This window comes from Colobus angolensis, unplaced genomic scaffold (assembly GCF_000951035.1).
Source record: "Colobus angolensis palliatus isolate OR3802 unplaced genomic scaffold, Cang.pa_1.0 Scaffold468, whole genome shotgun sequence".
NCBI lineage: Eukaryota > Metazoa > Chordata > Mammalia > Primates > Cercopithecidae > Colobus > Colobus angolensis.
Window position 1 is genome coordinate 446,228 of NW_012118132.1, and position 21,172 is coordinate 467,399.

General features: G+C 47.1%; 1 protein-coding gene across 1 annotated transcript in view; it reads left to right on the top strand.

Moving 5' to 3' along the window:
• SCNN1B (sodium channel, non voltage gated 1 beta subunit) overlaps window positions 1-21,172 on the top strand; it is an 86,204-nt gene that overhangs the window by 42,167 nt on the left and 22,865 nt on the right. The window contains exons 3-5 of the mRNA XM_011958313.1: window positions 10,772-11,090; window positions 15,172-15,445; window positions 17,663-17,853. Coding sequence (XP_011813703.1) covers window positions 10,772-11,090; window positions 15,172-15,445; window positions 17,663-17,853 — 784 coding nt within the window. The remainder of the gene's footprint in view (window positions 1-10,771; window positions 11,091-15,171; window positions 15,446-17,662; window positions 17,854-21,172) is intronic.

A 21,172-nucleotide genomic window follows, 5' to 3' on the forward strand; every position in this document is an offset into this window, starting at 1 on the left:
TTATTATTTTGAGATGGAGTCTCACTCTGTCACCCAGGCTGGAGTTCAATGGCACAATCTCAGCTCACTGCAACCTCCACCTCCTGGTTCAAGTGATTCTCCTGTCTCAGCCTCCCAACTAGCTGGGATTACAGGCATGTGGCACCACTCCCAGCTAATTTTTTTGTATTTTAGTAGAGACAAGGTTTCACCATGTTGGCCACAGGGTCTCAAACTCCTGACATCAAGTGATCCACCCACCTTGACCTCCCAAAGTGCTGGGATTACAAGTGTGAGCCACTGCGTCTGGCAACTTTATAAGAAACTATATCAAACTGCCTTCCAAAGTGACTGTACCATTTTGCATTCCAACCAGCTGTGTAGGAGAATTTCGGTTGCTACATATCCTCACCAACACTAGATACTATCAGTCCTTCTAGTGGGTGTGAAGTGATATCTCATTGTGGTTTTGATCCACATTTCTCCAGTGACTAATGATGGTGAGCATTTTTTCGTGTGCTTATGGGCCATTCATATTTCCTCTTTTATGTTATCTATTCAAATCATTGGCCCATTTTTTGCTGAACGGTTTGTCTTATTATTTAGTTGTAAGAGTTCTTTATATATCCTGCATAGAAATTCTTTGTCAGACATATGTATTTCAAGTATTTTCTCCCAGGAGCTTGCTGTCTCATTCTCTCAACCATGTCTTTTGAAAAGCAGATTTTAATTCCAATAAAGTACAATTTATAAGTTTTTTATGATTCATGATTTTAGTGTCCTATCTGAAGATCTTTGCATATCCTAAGGTTCCACAGATTTTCTTCTATGCTTTCTTCTGGGTGTTTTATAGTTTATTAGGTCTATGAACCATTTGAAGTTAGTTTTTGCATATAGTGTGGGGTAGGAGTTAAGATTCCCTTCAAAAAAATATGGACAACTATTTGTTTAAGCATTTTTTGTTGAAAAAAATTACACTTTTTTTTTTTTTTTTTACATTTTAATCTTTCTTTTAAACACAAACAGGTTCTCACTGTGTTGCCCAGGCTGGTCTCAAACTCCTGGGCTCAAGTGATCCCAGTACTTTGTTGGCCCAAAGAACTGGAAGTACAGGTGTGAGCCACCATGCCCGGCCAAGACTACACCTTCTTCATTGAATTACCTTGGCAAATCTGTAGGTCTATCAGAGCTCCCTAATCCAATGATCAGTAGATCTATCATTACACCAATACCACACTGTCCTGATAAATGCAACTTACAGTAAGTGTTGATATCACATAGAAATGTCTTTCAACTTGTTTTTATTCTTCGTTAAGTTTTTAAAATTTTTGTTTTGACGTGGGTATGTGTGTGCACGTGTACACATGTATGTGTGTCTGATTCTGTTTTGTTTTTGCTGTTTTAGCTCTTTTGTTTTTCCACATAAATTTTAGAATCAGTTTGTCAATGTCTACAAAAATTCTGCTGGGATTTTGGTTGAAATTGAGTAGACTCTAGAGATTAGGAGTGAGTTGACTCTAGAGGTTAATTGACATCTTAACAATATTGAGTCTTCTAATCCATGAGCATGGTATAGCTCTCCATTTATTTCAACTTTCTTTTCATTGAAATGCTTAAAAATCAGACAAGGTGCCAAGACAATTAAATGGGAGAAAGAATAGTCTGGGCGCTGGGACAATTGGATATCTACATGAAAAACGATGAAGCTGTATTCCTATCTCACACTACATACATAAATTAATTCAAAATGAATCAAAGACCTAAATATATAGCTGGAACTATAAAGTCCTTAGAGTAAAACATAGAAACAAATCTTCAGGACCTTGGATTAGGCAGTAGAGTCTTAGATATGAAACCAGAGCACACACACACACACAAAAGAAATATGGACAAATTTGGCATCATCAGATTTAAAAACTTTTGTTCTTCAAAGGACACCATCAAGAAAATAAAAACACCACACATGGAGAAGGAAAGAAAATGTTTGCAAGTCCCACCTGATAAGGGACTTGTGTACAGAATATATAAATAACTCTTGCAACTCAGTAGTAAAAAGATAAATAGCCCAGTTAAAAAATGGTGAAGGATCTGAATAGACATTTCTCCAAAGAAGATACAGTGGCCATATAATGGATCTAATGGCCAATATATAAGCCTATGAGAAGATGTTCAACATCATTAGCTATCAGGAAAATGCAAATTGAAACCAACATAAGATATCACTTTACACCCCACTAAGGTAGCTGTAATAATTTTTTTAAAATGGATAATAAGTTTTGGAGAGGATATGGAGAAATTAGAACCCTTATACAACGGGTGAAATTGTTAAGTAGTGCAGCCATTTTGGAAAACAGTCTTGCAATTCCTCAAAACATTAAACACAGAATTACCATTGGACCCAGGTCAGGAGTTCAAGACCACTCCTAGGTATATACCCAAGAGAAATGAAACCTATTTCTACACAAAACTTATACATGATCATTCATAGCAGTATTATCATAACAGCCAAAAAGTAAAAACAACCAAACTGTCCATCAACTGATGAATGGATAAATAAAATGTAGTCTCAACATAATATGGGATATTATTTAGCAATAGAAAGAAAAGAAGCACTAATGAATGCTGCAACATACCTTGAAAGCACACTAAGTAAAAGAAGCCAGTCAGAAAAGACCACATATTGTGAAATTCCATTTTTTGTTTGTTTGTTGAGACTGAGTTTCACTCTTCTCACCCAGGCTGGAGTTCAGTGACACGATCTCTGCTCACTGCAAACTCTGCCTCCCGAGATCAAGCAATTCTCCTGCCTCAGCCTCCCGAGTAGCAGGGATTACAGGCACACGCCACCACGCCCAGCTAATTTTGTATTTTTAGTAGAGACAGGGTTTCACCATGTTGGCCAGGCTGGCCTTGAACTCTTGACCTCAAGCTACCTGCCCACCTCACCCTCTCAAATTGCTGGAATTACAGGCATGAGCCACTGTGCCCAGCCTGCAATTCCGCTTTTATTAAGAGTGCCCAATCTTTTGGCTTCCCTGGACCACATTGGAAGAAGAAGAATTGTCTTGGGCCACTCATAAAGTGGACTAACACTAACAGTAGCTGATGAGGTAAGAAAAAAAAAATCTCATAGTGTTTTAAGAAAGTTTATTAATTTGTGTTGGGCCACATTCAAAGCCATCCTGGGCTGCCTGTGGCCTGCGAGCCACAGGATGGAAAAGCTTGGTTTATATGAAACATCCAAAATAGGCAAATCTAGAGAGAAAGAGAATACATAAGTGGTTTCTGATGGGGAGGAGGAGGATGGAGAGAGGAATGAGAAATAACTCCTAATGGGCATGGAGTTTTCTTTAGGGGAAATAAAGATGTTTTAAAATTGATTGTGATGATAATTGAACAATGTGAATATACTGAAATCCAGTGAATTCTACACTTTAAATGGATGGATTATATGACATGTGAACTATATCTCACTGAAACTGTTAATTAAAAGGAGGAATTGTGCTAGGCATGGTGGCTCACACCTGTAATCCCAACACTTTGGGAAACCGAGGCAGGAGGATTGCTTGAGCCCAGAAGTTTGAGACCAGCCTGGACAACATAGTGAGACCACCCCTCTCCCACCCCCACCATCCTGATTTCTACAAAAAATAAAATAAAATAAATTAGCTAGGCATGGTGGTGTGCACCTGTGGTCCCAGTTACTCAGCAGGCCAAGGTGGGAGGATCACTTGAGTGTAGGAAGTCAAGGCTGCAGTGAACCACGATCTTGCCACAGCACTCCAGCCTGAGCAAACAAAAAGCAATACCGGGCCAGGCACGGTGGCTCACGCCTGTAATAGCATTTTGGGAGGCTAAGGTGGGCGGATCACTAGAGGTCAGGAGTTGGAGACCAGCCTGGCCAACATGGCGAAACCCCGTCTCTACTGAAAACACAAAAATTAGCTGGGCATGGTGGCACACACCTGTAATGCCAGCCACTGGGGAGCCTGAGGCAAGAGAATCGTTTGAATCCAGGAGACAGAAGTTTCAGTGAGCTAAGATCATGTCACTGCACTCCAGCCTGGACAACAAAGCAAGACTCTGTCTCAAAAAAAACCAAACAAACAAAAAAAAGCAATACTGTGCTAAGATCAACAAAGAAGTTTTGCATACCCCATACAGCTGATGAGTCAGCCTCTCGCAACCTCTCATTCAGAAGGGGGATGTTAAGAATTGGACATATGAATAGCATTTATGTGTCTTTTGTCAAAATAGTAAGTAGAGGCACACACAGGGCTGTGCTCCCAATTATCCACAAGGACTCTGGACTATATGAGCCAATCTCAGGAAAAAAATTGCCCCTGTGAGTAAGCAGATGTTTTGTCTCATAAGAAAACTGAAACAGGGCCAGGCACAGTGAAACAGGGCCGGGCACAGTGGCTCATGCCTGTAATCCCAGCACTTTGGGAGGCTGAGGCGGGTGGATCACCTGAGGCTAGGAGTTTGAGACAAGCCTGACCAACATGGAGAAACCCCGTCTCTACTAATAATACAAAATTAGCTGGGCATGGTGGCACATGCCTCTAACCCTAGCTACTTGGGAGGCTGAAGCAGAAGAATTGCTTGAATCTAGCAGGTGAAGGTTGCAGTGAGCCGAGATCGCGCCATTGCACTGCAATCTGGGCAACAAGAGTAAAACTCCGTCTCAAAAAAAGAAAGAAAGAAAGAAAACCGAAATAGTTTCCCACATTTATTGTTTTTGCATTTACTACCAGGAACATTTGCCATGAGTTCAGGGCCAATGTATAGTCAGCAACCTGTGACACTGACACTGAAGCATGACAATTGGTGTGTCTCTTTCTGCATGCACACATGGACTCAGTCTCTACTTGACTTGTTTGGATTGGGTTAAGCTGTACGCTGATTCAATCCCTTCTCCATAAATGGTGTATACATTCCAAACACAGACCATCTATCACCTTGGGGGTGAAATCTGACCAGAACATCATAAAGTTGTTTGCAACACTTACTTTCATTTGGCTAATGACCCAAGGGGCCAGACTAGTTTGACGCTCAGCCAATACTCAACACACTTCTGCTATTTGCCTACCGTTGTAACAACTTTTGCTACACGTAATACTGTTTACTTAAACGTTTTTCTTTAAATCAATTTCCCTTTTTTTACTTAAGCGCATTTATGAACATAAAGCAAAAGTCAGTACCTCTTGCCATAAGTAGAAGGTGGCTCTTAAAAATAAGTAAAACATTTTACTTATGTAAAACATTACATTTGTAAAACATTTTACTTATGTAAAACATTACATATGTAAAACATTTTACTTATGTAAAACATTACATATGTAAAACATTTTACTTATGTAAAACATTACATATGTAAAACTTATGTAAAACATTACATATGTAAAACTTATGTAAAACATTTTACTTATGTAAAACATTATGTAAAACATTACTTATGTAAAACATTTTACTTATGTAAAACATTACTTATGTGAAACATTCTGTGAAAACAGAGTGTTGCCCATTCTAACTAGATACCGTTGTCTGAGCCTGAGGCCTCATTGTTAAACCTGGAGATTAGAAGGTTTGGAGAGGTGTTAGGACCTGTTAGTACCAACCTGAGACTGAGAGGTGACAACGTGTTGGCGGCCCTCACTCTCAGCACCTCCTCGGCCTCGGCACCCACTCTGGCCGCCCTTGAGGGGCCCTTCAGCCCGCTGCTGCACTGTGGGAACCCCTCTCTGGGCTGGCCGAGGCCAGAGCCAGCCCCCTCTGCTTGCAGGGAGGTGTGGAGGGAGAGGTGCCTGTGGACGCCAGTGCGAGTTCCGGGTAGGCGTGGGCTCGGTGGGCCCCTCACTCGGAGCAGCCGGCCAGTGAGGGGCTTAGCACCCAGGCCAGCAGCTGCAGAGGGTGCGCTGGGTCCCCCAGCAGTGCCGGCCCACGGGCGCTACGCTCAAATTCTCTCCTGGCCTCAGCTGCCTCCCCACGGGGCAGGGCTTGGGACCCGCAGCCTGCCATGCCGGAGCCTCCCCCGTGCAGCGGCCCGAGCTTCCCCGATGAGCAACGCCCCCTGCTCCATGGCACCTGGTCAGCCACCCAAGGGCTGAAGAGTGCGGATGGATGGCAGGGGACTGGCAGGGGACTGGCAGACAGCTCCGCCTGTGGCCCTGTTGCAGGATCCACTAGGTGAAGCTGGGCTCCTGGGTCTAGTGGGGACTTGGAGAACTTTTATGTCTAGCTAAGGGATTGTAAATACACCAATCAGCACTCTGTGTCTAGCTCAAGGTTTGTAAATACACCAATCAGTACTCTGTATCTAGCTAATCTAGTGGGGACTTAGAGAACTTTTCTGTCTAGAACTCTGTGTCTAGCTAAAGGATTGTAAACGCACCAATCAGCACTCCGTGTCCAGCTCAGGGATTGTAAACACACCACTCAGCACCCTGGCAAAATGGACCAATCAGTTCTCTGTAAAATGGACCAATCAGCTCTCTGTAAAATAGACCAATCAGTTCTCTGTAAAGTGGACCAATTAGCAGGATGTGGTTGGGGTCAGATAAGGAAATAAAAGCCGCCCAGAGACAGAAGGAGGCAAACCCCTGGGGTTACCTTCTGCATGCCTTGTTTTTTCAGTCCTTGCAATAAATCTTGCGGCTGTTCACTCTTTGGATTCACACCCAGACTTTATGAGCTGTAACACTCACCACGAAGGTTTGCAGCTTCACTCCTGAAGTCAGCCAGACCATAAACCCACCAGAAAGAAGAAACTGCAGACACATCTGAACATCTGAAGGAACAAACTCCGGACACGCCAACTTTAAGAGCTGTAATACTTAACGCGACTGTCTGTGGCTTCATTCTTGAAGTCAGCGAGACCAAGAACCCACCAGTTCCGGACACAAGACTTTCTCCTTGACTAAATCAGAATAATTACATGAGAATAGAAACAGGCAGACATTCTAGAGGCCCTTTGATTCTTCTACGACTACCTATCGGAACCTAATGTGATGTTCACCTATGTGGCTTTGGGGTGCTAGACTATACAAGGCAGACGAAGCCCTGGTTCTTTCCATATGCCTGGGTCATGGCAAGCATTTAGTACTTTAATGTTGCTCTTGTAGTTGTTATTATAATAACTGTTGCTACTTTATTATTTCAGAGCAGGGAATAGACCTTCTGGGGAAAGTTGGGAGTGGGGTTAGTCTATGAACATCGTCTTAAAGGCATGATGGCCTGAGCAGGCACCTAGAGTTTAATTCCTATCAGAATAGAATTGGAGGTGGGGCACAGTGGCTCATGTGAACCTGTAATCCAAGCAGTTTGGGAAGCCGAGGCAGGTGGATCGTTTGAGCCCAGGAGTTCGAGACTAGCCTGGACAACATGGCAAAACCTTGTCTCTACTGAAAATACAAAAATTAGCTGGGCATGGTGGCATGCACCTGTAGTCCCAGCTACTCAGGCGGCTAAGGTGGGAGGATCACCTGAGCCTGGGAGGTGGAGGTTGCAGGGAATCAAAATCATGCCACTGCATTTCAGCCTGGGTGACACAGCAAGAGCCTGTTGAGAGAGAAGAGAGGAGAGGGAGGAAAGGGGCGGGGGGGAGTTGGAGAAGAAAGCACTTCATGCTTTGGCCAAGACCCCTTTTGGGGAAGGAAGGTGAGAGATGTTACTGTGTCAGATAATTGGATCAGGAATGAACATGCTTGGGCAGGTTTAATATCTCTATTTAGATATAAAGGTCTGACTTTCTACATCTGGATATTCGGTGGAGTGCTAGGCACAGTGCTGGGCCTTGTCAGGGATATAGAGCTGCTACCCTCAGGGGACTTTCGATCTCCTGGGAGAAGCCACAGGCACAAGAAACTAGAACACAGGATAAAACAAGAGTCAATTTATTTTACTGTTAATCTTCTTATAGGTGCAAATGTCAGGCATCCAATTTGAATATGCATAAGTAAGAAAGAAAATGTGTTGGTTCCCATATCTGATGAGGCCAGGAATGAATGGCTTCAGGCATGGCTGGATCCAGGTGTTCAAATGGTGATGTCAGAAATTTCTCTCCATCTCAACTTAGTAGGCTTAGTTAAAAGTGAGGTCTCTCCTTTAGTTATTCCAATATAAACTAATAGAATTGAGTCCTGATGTTCCAGTCTGGGTCACATGCACATCTCCCAGAGCTAAGAGGAGAGATCAGCCTGGCAACTCACACCAACTGAGATGAAGGGGACAGCGAGATACCTTCACCTGAAACATCAGAGCAAGGGGAAGAGGATGCTGGGCACATAGGAACTACACTGCCCAGCATGGTGCCCCCAGAAGGGAAAGGCTCTCAGAACAGGGCGAGGGTCCAGCCTGGAGTCAGGAGAGCTTCATGGAGGAGGTGGCCTTTGGTCTGGACCTTGAAGATCAAATACAACTGGGGCTCCAGGAATGCAGCTGGGATGCTCCTGCTGCAGATTCCTGCTCTGTGTCCAGAAAGAAAGGAGGGGGAAGCAGGAATGTCCTTAGAAACCCCATGTGCTGTAACAAGTACCTGGTGGTCTTCACAAAAATCCTGCCCCCTCATGCCTATGGGAAACAGAGTCTCAGAAAGCTGTGGCATTCCTCCTCCATGACCCATACCCTCCAACCTCAATGCTCTGGACACAACCTCACCCCATTCTAATTCATATCCATAGAACACCGTTTTTTTTCTTTTTTCTTTCTTTCTCCAAGGACTCTCAGACCTGGTCAGGCCTCCATTTTCTAATAAAAATCGCTGACACTTAGGTGCCAGGCATGAATCCGCCCTCTCCATATTTCCATGCAGCCAGCCTCCATGACACCATTGTCAGGCGGAAGTTGTAATTATCCCCATTTTATGGATGAGGAAACTGAAAAACCGAGAAGGAGATTTGCTCAAAGTCACACAGCTAGAAAGCAGCAGTGCTGAGAGTCAAAGCCAGACATTTGCCAGGAGGTCGAGGTTGCAGTGAGCCATGATCATGCCGCTGCACTCCAGCCTGGGTGATAGAGTAAGACCCTGTCTCAAACAAACAAACAAAAAGCCAGAAAATTTGGTTACAGAATCCTTATTCTAAACCACCACCCTTTAATGCCTCTAGCATCTCAGGGCATGGGTTCCCAGTCTTTTCTGTCATGTTTCATAGCTCTGCATTTTTGATGGATTCTTTGCTTAACATCTGTCTTACCCACTGACAGCTAGTGACAATGGAAACTGGTATACTGAGGACTTGGTCTGTGCTAGGTTCAGTACATAGCACTTTTTGTTCATCCCCGAATTTCACCCTCTCAGCAATCCTGTAAGTTAGATGTAATTATTACAGTAAGTCTTCACTTAACATCGTTGATATGTTCTTGGGAACTGCAACTCTAGGTGAAATGATGTATAGTGAAATCAATTTCACCATAGGCTAATTGATGTCAACAAGAGTTAAGCTCCTAGGCCTATTTCTGGTCACAAAAAAAGTCACCAAATTTCTAAGACAAGACCGAAATGCTGCTAATATTAAACACTGAAATAAATATGAGTTATACATACATTTAGGAAAGATTAAGACTGGGTGCGGAGGTTCATGCCTGTAATGCCAGCACTTTGGGATGCTGAGGTGGGGGGATCACTTGAGCTCAGGAGTTTGAGACCAGCTTGGGCAACATTGTGAAATCCAACTCTACTAAAAATACAAAAATTCAGCCCAGCACGGTGGCTCACGCCCAAAATCCCAGCACTTTGGGAGGCCAAGGCGAGCAGATCATGAGGTCAAGAGATCGACACCATCCTGGCCCACATGGTGTACTAAAAATACAAAATTTAGCTGGGCGTGGTGACACGTGTCTATAGTCCCAGCTACGCAGGAGGCTGAGGCAGAAGAATCGCTTGAACCAGGGAGGCAGAGGTTGCAGTGAGCCGAGATCACAACACTGCACTCCAGCCTGGTGACAGAACCAGACTCTGCCTTTAAAAAAAAAAAAAAAAAAAAAACTTCACCGGTATGGTGGTGCATGCCTGTAATCCCAGCTACTTAGGAGGCTGAGGTGGGAGGATCACTGGAGCCTAAGAGGTAGAGATTGCAGTGAGCCATGATTGCACCACTGCACTCCAGCCTGGGTAAGAGTGTGAGACCCTATCTCAAAAAAGAAAAAGATTAATAAAAACAAGATCATTATTTACCCACTTATTCAGTTCAAGGTCATAGTGGCCAGAGCCTATCTCTGCAGCTCAGGCGGGAACCCTTCCTAGACAGGACATGTTCTATTGCAGAGCACTCACACACAGTCACACTCACTCACCTGGCACCCTGCCGACACATCATGGGGAGGACATGCAAACTCCATATAGACAGTGACCCTGGCTGGGAATCTACTTTCTTTTTCATCAACGTTGCAATGAAGCATTGAACAAAACGATGCCGTTTGAGGACTTGCTATACCACATTTTATGCACAGAGAACCTGAGTTGAGAGTTTAAGTCACTTGTTCACTAGGTTATGAACTCCCAAAGGGCAAAAAAACCTTGTCCATTTTGCTCATTGAGTCCAGAAGGACCATTTGAGTGCCTGGCATATAGTAGGCATTCAATAAATGCATTTTGGTTGATTAGATGGATGGATTGATGATGGATAGCCAAAGGAAGGAAGAAAAGAAGGAAAAAAGGGAGGGAGGGAGGAAGGAAGGTAAAGAGGGAGGAAGAAGGGGGATGTGCCGCCGCCCAGTTCCTGGAAGTGACTGGGACATCGTCGCAGGCAAGACGGGTGTCCCAACTGATGTGCGTCCCCATGCCTCTCTGCAGGTGCCACCATGCACGTGAAGAAGTACCTGCTGAAGTGCCTGCACCGGCTACAGAAGGGCCCCGGCTACACGTACAAGGAGCTGCTGGTGTGGTACTGCGATAACACCAACACCCATGGCCCCAAGCGTATCATCTGCGAGGGGCCCAAGAAGAAAGCCATGTGGTTCCTGCTCACCCTGCTCTTCACTGCTCTCGTCTGCTGGCAGTGGGGCATCTTCATCAGGACCTACTTCAGCTGGGAGGTCAGCGTCTCCCTCTCCATAGGCTTCAAGACCATGGACTTCCCCGCCGTCACCATCTGCAATGCTAGCCCCTTCAAGTAGGTGGCCCCTGAGCGCACAGCTGGCCTCAGCAGACGGGCAGTTCTCTTTCTCTCTTTTGTTCCCTTCCACTTTTCCTTTCCTTCCTTTCCTTTCTTCTCCTTTCTCTCCTCTTTCTTTCTCCCCTTTCTTCCTTCCTTCCTCTCTTTATTACTTTTCCTTCCTTCCTTTCTCTTCCTTATTCTTTTTTTCTTTTCTTTCTTTCCTTCCTTCATTCTCTTCCTCCTCCTCTCTGTCTTTCCATTTGCTTTCATCCTTTTGCAGCAACTAAGATTCAAACTTCATAAACTTTTGTCCAGGTGCGGTGGCCTGTAATAACAACACTTTGAGAGGCCAAGACAGAAGGATCCCTTGAGGCCAGGAGTTGGAGAACAGCCTGGGCAACATAGCAAGATCCCACTTCTAAAAAAAAATAATAATTTTTTTTTTTAAGTAGCCAGACGTGGTGGCACATGCCTGTGGTTTGAGTTGCTTAGGAAGCAGAGGTGGGAGAATTGCTTGAGTCCAGGAGCTCGAAGCTGCAGTGGGCTGAGAAGGCGCCACTTGAGTTTCAAGTCAAGGCTAATAAAATATAATTAATTAAAAATAAAAACAAGAAGATGCCACTGCACTCCAACCTGGGTAACAGAGCCAGATCCTATCTCTTAAAAATAAAAAAATCATAAGTTTCCTAAGCTTAGAGAGAACATTGGGCACCCTCTGGTCAGGCAGACCAGTGCCTATTTATCAATTCCACATGTGTTTGTGGAGCACCTACTACATGCCAGGCACTGTTCTAGGCAACACAAATACAGCAGTGAACAAAACAGAGTCCTTGTCCTCTTCACAGCCTGCCAGAGAAAACAGGCCCCACAGAGTTGTCCTCACAAATATCAAATTCATTATCATTATGATGATAAAAAATAAAACAACTCGGCTGGGCACCATGGCTCACACTTGTAATCCTAGCACTTTGAGAGGATGAGGTGGGCAGATCACTTGAGGTCAGGAGTTTGAGACCAGTCTGGCCAACATGGTGAAACCTCATCTCTACTAAAAATACTGTAATATCAGGCACTTAGGAGACAGAGGCACGAGAATTGCTTGACTCCGAGAGATAGAGGTTGTATTGAGCTGAGATCACATCACTGCACTCCAGCCTGGGCAATAGAATGAGACCCTGTCTCAAAAAATAAATAAATAAATAAATAACAACTCTTCAACAAATGCTTATGATATGCCAGGCACTGTGTTCAGTGTTCTTTGGGTAATTGGTGTCATTCTAATCCACACAAGCACCCTAGGATTGGGAACTCCTGTCGCAGCCCCAGTTTACAGGTGAGGAAATGGTGGTTCGGAGAAGTGAGCTTGCCTGGAGACACACAGTGGATGTCTGTGGGATTTCAACCCAGGCCAGACGTGATCCCAGAGCTGCTACTTTTTAACCATTCTTCCAGGTTGCCTGTTCTCCACTGGATAGCAAGGCCTGTGAAGGGGACACATGAGGAGACCCAACCTAGTCAGGGTTGTGGAGAGACAGGGAGTCAGTCCAAAAACAAACAAACAAAAAATACAAAACAAAATAAAGTGCCCTAAGGAATGAGTAAAAGTTGGCCAGGTAGAGCGAAGAGAGTGCCCTCAGTGGTGGACATGGCAGGTGCAGCTAGTGAGAAACTTGGTGCATTCAAGGAACTGAAAGAAGGGCTGAGTCACAGAAAACATTTTTATCCAGAAGAGAGTCCCGACCAAGCACAGTGGCTCAGGCCTATAATCCCAGCATTTTGGGAGGCCAAGGAGGGTGGATCATCTGAGGTCAGGAGTTCGAGACCAGCCTGACCAACATGGTGAAACCCCTCTGTACTAAAAATACGAAAGTTAGCTGGGCATGGTGGCACACCCCTGTAATCCTAGCTACTCAGAGGGCTGAGTCAAGAAAATCACTTGAACTCAGGAGGTGGAGGTTGCAGTGAGCCAAGCTCTCGTCACTGCACTCCAGCCTAGGGCACAGAGCAAGACCCTATAGAAAGAAAAGAAAGAAAAGAGAAAAGAAAAGAAAAGAGGAAGGGAAGGGAAGGAAGGGAAAGGAAAGAGAAAAGAAAAGAAAGAAAAAAGGAAAAGGAAAAGAAAGAAAGAAGGAAGGAAGGAAAGAGAGAGAGAAAAGAAAGAAAGAAAGAGAAAGAAAGAAAGAAGAAAGAAAGAAAGAAAGAAAAGAAAAGAAAAGAAAAAAGTCCTGACTCGGCATGGACACAGTGGCTCAGGCTTGAAATCAGAGCATGTTGGGAGGCCAACGCTTAAGGATCACTTGAAGCCAGGAGTTCAAGGTCAGCCTGGCCAACATGGTGAGACAGCATCTCTGTTTTTAAAAGTCCTGGAAGGGAATTCACGTGCGGTGATTACTTTCCCAATTATCAGAAAGTCCCTTCTTTCTATTAATGGGGTTCTTCCTGCCTTGGTGGTTTCTTAGAGCTGCTCAAGGGAACCTTTAATAATAATAGGAACGACAGCACTCGTCTGGCCACTGATCCATGCACTTTACAAGCAGCACCTCACTGAATCTTCCCAACGATTCTCTGGAGTACTTATTTATGCCCCCGCATTTTGTAGATGAGAGAACGGAGCCTCAGGGAGGTTAAGTTGCCCAAGATATTAAGTGGCATGCCAGGATTCAAACCTGGAGCCCACAGAGTGACCCGCCAAGCTTCCCAGCAGCTGTGGACATCTGGGCTGTAATAACAGCGCCGCCTGCACAGACGCCACCCTTCCCGATCCTCCTCTTCCTGTGTACACAGATTTAATGGTCAGGGAACTGGCATAGAAGGCCAATGTTAGCTCCAGCTGCTGTATACCTTTGTACCGGGACCTTGGCCTCTGTCCAGCATTTAATGCTCCTGTAGGAAGTCCTCCAGCCAGAGTTGGCACTTGTGGCCTCAATGACCCACTCTGAGGCAGGGTCTTGGGAAATTGGATATGAAGTGACTGGGGTGCAGGGCCCGGGCCCCCACGGGGCCTGGCAGAGATACTCCTTGATAGATCCATCTCTTACTGGCCACTGTGTCCAACATGGGAGCTCCAGAGGGCTGGGGGAAGACATTGGAGCCAGCCTCACAGTCCCATCCATTTTCTCTCTCCTGAAACTGGCTCCTGTTCTCAAAGTTGCTCCCTCCTGGGAGGGAGATCTCAGAACCCCCGTAAACATACCCACTGGAGCCCAGCCCAGCAACCCCAGATTCTAAGTTCAGCTCTGCCCTTTATCTGTGGAGTGAGCTTGCAAAATCACACCAACTCCTGGAGCCTCAGTTTCCTGATCTATATATGGGGACGGTAACAGACTTGTGGCAAATAGTAAATAAGACCTGGAAAGCATCTAGCACCTGGCACAGGGTAAGCTATCAATAACCATGAGCCGTTACAATTCTTCCTCACTTGAATGTGAATTTCATAAGGAAAGAGATCAGGTCCCTCTTGTTTGCTGCTATACCATCTGTGCCTTGCACAGTGCCTGGCACATAGTAGGTGCTCATTAAAAGTTGGTGAATGAATGAGTGCATGGGTGGTGGAAGGACATATGGATGCGTGGGTGGGTGGATGGAGAGGTAGGTGCTTAGGTGGGGTGGTGTTCTTATACATAGTGGCAGCCATGCTGGAGTAACATGGTTTGGCTCAGTGTCTCCACCCAAATCTCATATCGAATTGTAACCCCCATGTGTCGAGGGAGGGACCTGGTGTGGGTTATTAGATCATAAAGGTGGCTTCCCCATGCTGTCCTCATGATAGTGAATGAGTTCTCACAAAATCTGATGGTTTTCAAGTGGCAGTCTCCTCTGTGTGTGCCCTCTCTCTCTCTCTCCCCCTCCTGCTGCCATGTAAGACATGCCTTGCTTCCCCTTCACCTTCTGCCATGATTGTAAGTTTCCTGAGACCTATCTCCAGCCATGCGGAACTGTGAGTCAATTACACCTCTTCTGTTTATAAATTACCCAGTCTCAGGTAGTATCTTTATAGCAGTGTGAAAACAGACTGCTACAGAGTGGGTCCCAGATTTCAGTTGCTCTGCTTTACAGATATTCATTCCTCCCCCTAACCAGCTGTCTCCCCATCCAGGTATTCCAAAGTCAAGCATTTGCTGAAGGACCTGGATGAGCTGATGGAAGCTGTCCTGGAGAGAATCCTGGCTCCTGAGCTAAGCCATGCCAGTGCCACCAGGACCCTGAACTCCTCCATTTGGAACCACACACCCCTGGTCCTTATTGATGAACGGAACCCCCACCACCCCGTGATCCTCCATCTCTTTGGAGATAACCACAATGGCTTAACAAACAGCTCAGCATCAGAAAAGATCTGTAATGCCCATGGGTGCAAAATGGCCATGAGACTAGTAAGTGGTCCCTAGGCACATGTCAAGCAATGGGCCCCACCCATTGAGGCTGGTGGGTGTTTCTTTTCTGTAATAATTTGAGTCTTGCTGGGGGAAAGATAAGATGGAAGCCAGAGGCTGTTTTGCTTGTTAGCAGAGATTTTTTAAAAATAGAAATTGTTGGCATGTTAGTCAAAACTCTTTTGGTATAAGTGATCCAGTTCAAACTAGCTTGAGCAAAACAGGCAATTCATTGGCTCACGTAACTAAGAAGTCCAGAGGTATACTGCATTCAGGCAAGGCTGGATCCAGGTATTCTAATGAGGTCATCAAGAATCTTTCTCCATCTTGGTTCCACTTTTCTCTCAGACGACTTCAATCTCAGGCGAGATCTCTCCATGTGGAGGGTCCCTTCAGTGCCCTTGCTTAGCAGTCGTCCCAGAAAAAGTCCTCTTTCCCTGTCGTCCCTGCAAAGGTCCTGAGAAGACTCATTAGGTCACATGCTCACCCCTAAACCAATCACTGTGGGCTACAGCAGGGGCTCTCATGATTGGCCAGTCCTGGGCCATGTGCCCTGGAGTTGGGAGTGATGTCAGCCTCTGTGAGACCACATGGACTGAGCGAGGGGGAGGGTGGTTCCCTGAGGGAGGAACCAAGTCTTGTTATCAAAAGATAGGGGTATAAATATCAGGCAGGTGAAAACCCACAGCTGTGCAGTACAGTCAGATGCCAAGAAACAACTGCCCTGCGCTGGGAGGCTGAGATGCCATTAGTTCTTAAGCCTAGAAGTGGGGATAAGGTCCCCTGTCTGTGTCTCAGGATCCCATGGGAGCTCTGTCACAATGCACATCCCTAGGCCCCACTCCTGGAGAATCTTGAGTGAGCAGTTCTGGGCCCAGGCCCAGGAATCTCTACTGACAACAGGCTCCCTGGTGATTCCGATGATCAGTCTTGGATGGGGATCCAGGAGGGGACCATACACTCCCCAGAGGGGGAGCCACCGCCTTGCTGTTCACACTCATGACATTATGACTTCCACAACTGCTTTGTCCCCACCTCTCCACACAAACTAGCCAACGTCACATGGGGGATCTGCTGTGGTCACACCTTCCTTAACCTCCTGGGCCTCAATTTCTTCATGATGATGGGGATAACAATGATACTTACCTCTGGCATTGCTGTGAAGCTTCAATGGGATTATAGATGTAAGACACTGGGAACAGAGCCTGGAACAGAGTGAGGATTAAGGGCTGCCATTACCTCCCTAAGGGGAGGCAGGGAGGCCCCCAGGAGTGGGCTGGCTGGGCGTGTTGGGAAGGGTGGTGTAAGAATGCCAGGGGAAGCTTCTCTATCCGGCCTCCCGGGTTCCAGCAGGGAGAACCAGCAGCAGCCTCGTGGCCAAGGCCAGAGTCTGAGGGCCAAGTCTGTCCCGTGCCTGTGCGATGACTTGGATGTCATGAGAAGCCGGCTGTGACCGGGTGGAAGGGTGCTCTGAACCCCATGTTGGACTCAGTGACTGGATCTGTGTCTTTCCCAGGACAGATGAGAGGCAGCGTTTCCTGTATGTTGAGTTTCTTCTTGGTCTTCATGGCCTCCAGGGGAGCTGCATCTGAAAGTCTCTGGCAGAGGCTGGAAAAGGAATCAGAACTGTGTGTGTGTGTCCGCATGAGCATAAGTGTCGCAGCCACTTGTGTGAATCTGTGTATACGGGGTTCGGGGCTAGGAGGGACGTGTGTTACAGTGACATGAGGCTGTGGAGGTCAGAGAGAGGGCGTCTTCTGTGCATGCCTCTGCACACATGACCACGTGTGTGTTTTTGCTCATGCATAATGGTACGAGTAGGGGTGAGGCTGGTGGCTGTAAACTGAGTCACTGAGTCACCCTACCTTGAAGGAGGGGACCAGCCTCTGTGCATGCCCATGAGTTGGTCACTGACTGTGGGTCACTTCCAAGAGGTTGCTGAGGGGTCTCCTAACCTCCCAGGCCTCACCCGCAGCAGCTGGGGGTGGGTGCACCAGCCTGATGAGGGGATCTTGTGATTAACACGCAGCTGCGTATGAGGCGGCAGCCCTTGAGTATGTGTGAGCATGAGTATGAACGCGTTTCCCACCACCAGGTTGCAGCCAGAAGGACGGCTGGCAAAGCACAGCTCTTGCCCTGCTAGGGCCCTCGAGCAGCGGCTGGGGTCGTGCTAGCAGCTCCCACGCCACCCACAAAAACCCCTCTTGGTCTCCACAGTGTAGCCTCAACGGGACCCAGTGCACCTTCCGGAACTTCACCAGCGCTACCCAGGCAGTGACAGAGTGGTACAGCCTGCAGGCCACCAACATCTTTGCACAGGTGCCGCAGCAGGAGCTGGTGGAGATGAGCTACCCCGGCGAGCAGATGATCCTGGCCTGCCTGTTTGGAGCTGAGCCCTGCAACTACCGGTGAGAGCCACCCCAAGCCCACCTGGCCAGGCCCCTGTTCTGAAAGGCAGTGGCGTGTTACAGTTGGGAGTACAGCCTGCCAGCGTTCAAATCATGCCTGGTCACTTACTAGCTGTCTGCAGCACAGTTTTCTGTGCCTCGGTGTCTTTTAGGTCCGGTTTCCTGAAAGCAGATCCTGAGGCAGGGATGCACTGAATTGCTCAGGAAGCATTGAGAGGATTGTGTTAGGAAATGTCTGCAGGGAAAGTGGGATAAGGAAGGAGGATTTGGAACATGTAGGAAAAGGAGAAAATAGAAAAAGAAAAAGGAAAAGGAAAGGCCGGGCGTGGTGAGTAGGTGGCTTACCCCTGTAATCCCAACACTTTGTGAGGCGGAGACGGGAGGATCACTTGAGACCAGGAGTTCAAGACCAGCCTGGGTAATATAGTGAGACCCCCGCCTCTAGAAAAAAGTAAGATAAATTAAATTTTAAAAGGAGGGAGGAGAAAGTTAAGCAAGGATGTGGTCTCAGGTCAAGTCTAGGCTCAGCTTGATCTGTAGGAGGATCTGGAGCATAAACTGAACCATAGAGTCGTCCTCCCTTGAAGGAGGGGACCGGCCTTTCTGCATGCCCAGTGAGTTGGTAACTGGCTGTGTGTGTGTGTGTGTGTGTGTGTGTGTGTGTGTGTGTGTCCACATGAGCATACATGTTGTGGCCACTTGTGTGAATCTATGTATATGGCGTTCGGGGCTAGGATGGACATGTGTTACAGTGACATGAGACCAGCTTGGGCTGTAGGTCATTTCCAAGAGGTCGGCGTGGGGTCTCCTAACCTCCCAGACCTCACTCCTAGCAGCTGGGGGTAGGTGCACCAGCCCAATGAGGGGATCAGGGTGGGCACCCAGGCATCTGTTGCCCTCAGTTTTCTCATCTCTGAAGCAGGAACAATACTCGTAGCTTCTTCATAGAGTCATTGAGAAGAGTAAATGAGTAGGCTCATGGCAGCACCTAGAACAAGGCTATGAGGCCGGGCATGGTGGCTCATGCCTGGAATCCCAGCACTTTGGGAGGCTAAGGCAGGAAGATCGCTTGAGGCCAGGAGTTCAAGAACAGCCTGGGCAACATAGCGAGACCTCAGCTCTACAAAAAAATCAAAAACCAGCCAGATGTGGTGGTGTTCACCTGTAATCCCAACTACTCAGGAGGCTGAGGAGGGAGGATCCTTGAGTCCAGGAGGTCGAGGCTACAGTGAGCTATGATCACACCACTGCACTCCAGTCTGGGTGACAGAATGAGACACTGTCTCAAAAAAAAAAAAAAAAAAAAAAGGTTATATAAGTATTTCCTGTAAATATTATTTTTCCCTAATGACTTTTAATGTGAGAGACTGGCGGAATGAGGGTAATGGTAACTGGAGGTCTAGGTCTTCTTGCAATTGACCCACAGATTCCCACCTCCTCGGCCTCCCAGCTCCTGGCAAACCAACCCTGAACCTGAACATCAGGTGTTGTCCCATCTCTAGGACAACCAGAAAGTGGGGGTCTCCATTCTATCCCCTCCTAACAGCCTCCAGAGAGCTCAGCTGGCAGAAGCACGTGGGAAGGAGGCCTGAGCATGGGCAGGAGCACTGCTGAGGCCTCAGCGCTCTTTGTGGGCCTCCTGACCCAGCCTCCAGGTGTGGGGTGTGCCACGCCCACCTCGGCCCCACCCTGGGTTTCAGCCAGTCCTGTTTCTGAGATTCAGTTGTATCCTCCTTGACCTGGGGCCTCCAATGCTCACACTTCAGGCCTCTGTGGAAAGGAGCTTTTAGCTGAATCTTAATGCTATGGACATGTGACAGGCTTCCAGGCTCACCTCCCAGGGACTGTGGTTGCAGGCAGCTCTCTGAACTCAGAACCTTCCAGAATCTCTACTGAGAATCTTCAGAAAGCTCTGGGGCCTCTGTCCCCACAAAATGCACAGGTGCAGCCGGACATGTGGCTCACGCCTATAAGCCCAGCACTTTGGGAGGCCAAGGCGGGTGGATCACCTGAGGTCAGGAGTTCGAGACCAGCCTGGCCAACATGGCGAAACCCGTCTCTACTAAAAATACAAAAATTAACCTGGAGTGGTGATGCACATCTATAATCCCAGCTACTTGGGAGGCTGAGGCAGGAGAATCACCTGAACCCTGTTGGCGGAGGTTGTAGTGAGCAGAGATCACGCCACTGCACTTCAGCCTGGGCGGCAGAGCGAGACTCTGTCTCAAAAAGAAAAACATAAATGCACAGGCGTACATGGGCGGGGTTCTTGCACACAATGTCAAATAATTCAAGGCCACTAAGCAGGGCAGAGCAGCACATACGTTCCATTGTACAGATTAGCAAAAGGTGGTCCGCGTAGGTAGAAGATCTGACTGACGGCGCCCCCCTCTTCCTTGAGGGCCACCCCATGGCTAGCTAGTCTCAGTCTGTGTTTCAACCTCACTCTCTTGGCCAGGGTCCTTTGCTCAGGGCACACCTGCCAACCACACCTGCCATAAGGCTAGGGATACCAAACAGACTACTGTAATGTCCACGAGCACATTCATCTCACCCACTCAGCTGAAAGAGAGCTGTAATACTGCAACTTCAAATGCATGGCCCATCTGCTCAGTGAGAACATGCCCAGGAGCGAGAGTGGGGCAGGAAAGTGAACCTGCTGTCAATTCCCTCCTCATCAAATGGGATCCCGGTGTTCAAGGGCCTGTGTTCCACACGCAGCCCAGCCCCGAAAGCTGTGCTGGGCACCTCATGGGTAGCTGGGCTGGGCTTGGTATAGCTGGTCTGTTGTCAACATGGAGCCCTCCAAAGGGAGCCCCATTTGGGTCATACAGGCTGAGGGTGAGGGACGGGTGGTCCCCCAAGGGAAGCTGAAGAACTGTTAGCAGAAACAGGGAAAATAGATGGCTGATGGGCCAGTAAAACCCCCAACTATCGGCCACATAACTTCTGCCTTGTGGCCGTGGCGAGGGTAGGGGGTAAGTGTAGTGAAGGGGTCAAGGCATGGGGTCTGGGGTTAGACCACCCGGACTCAAATCCTGGCTCCATCTTATAAGCTGTGTGACCTTGAACAAATTTCTTAGCCTTGCCATGCCTCAGTTTCTCTCCTCTGTAAAATAGGGGAGAGAACAGTACCTACCCTACAGGGTTACTTTGAATATTAAGTGAATTAATATGCATGAGTAACTGACCCTACTACCAGGCTCAATAAATAATTGTTATAACTGTTTTATTTTTATTTTTATTTTTGGGGGACGGAGTCTCACTCTGTCACCCAGGCTGGAGTGCCGTGGCGCGATCTCAGCTCACTGCAAGCTCC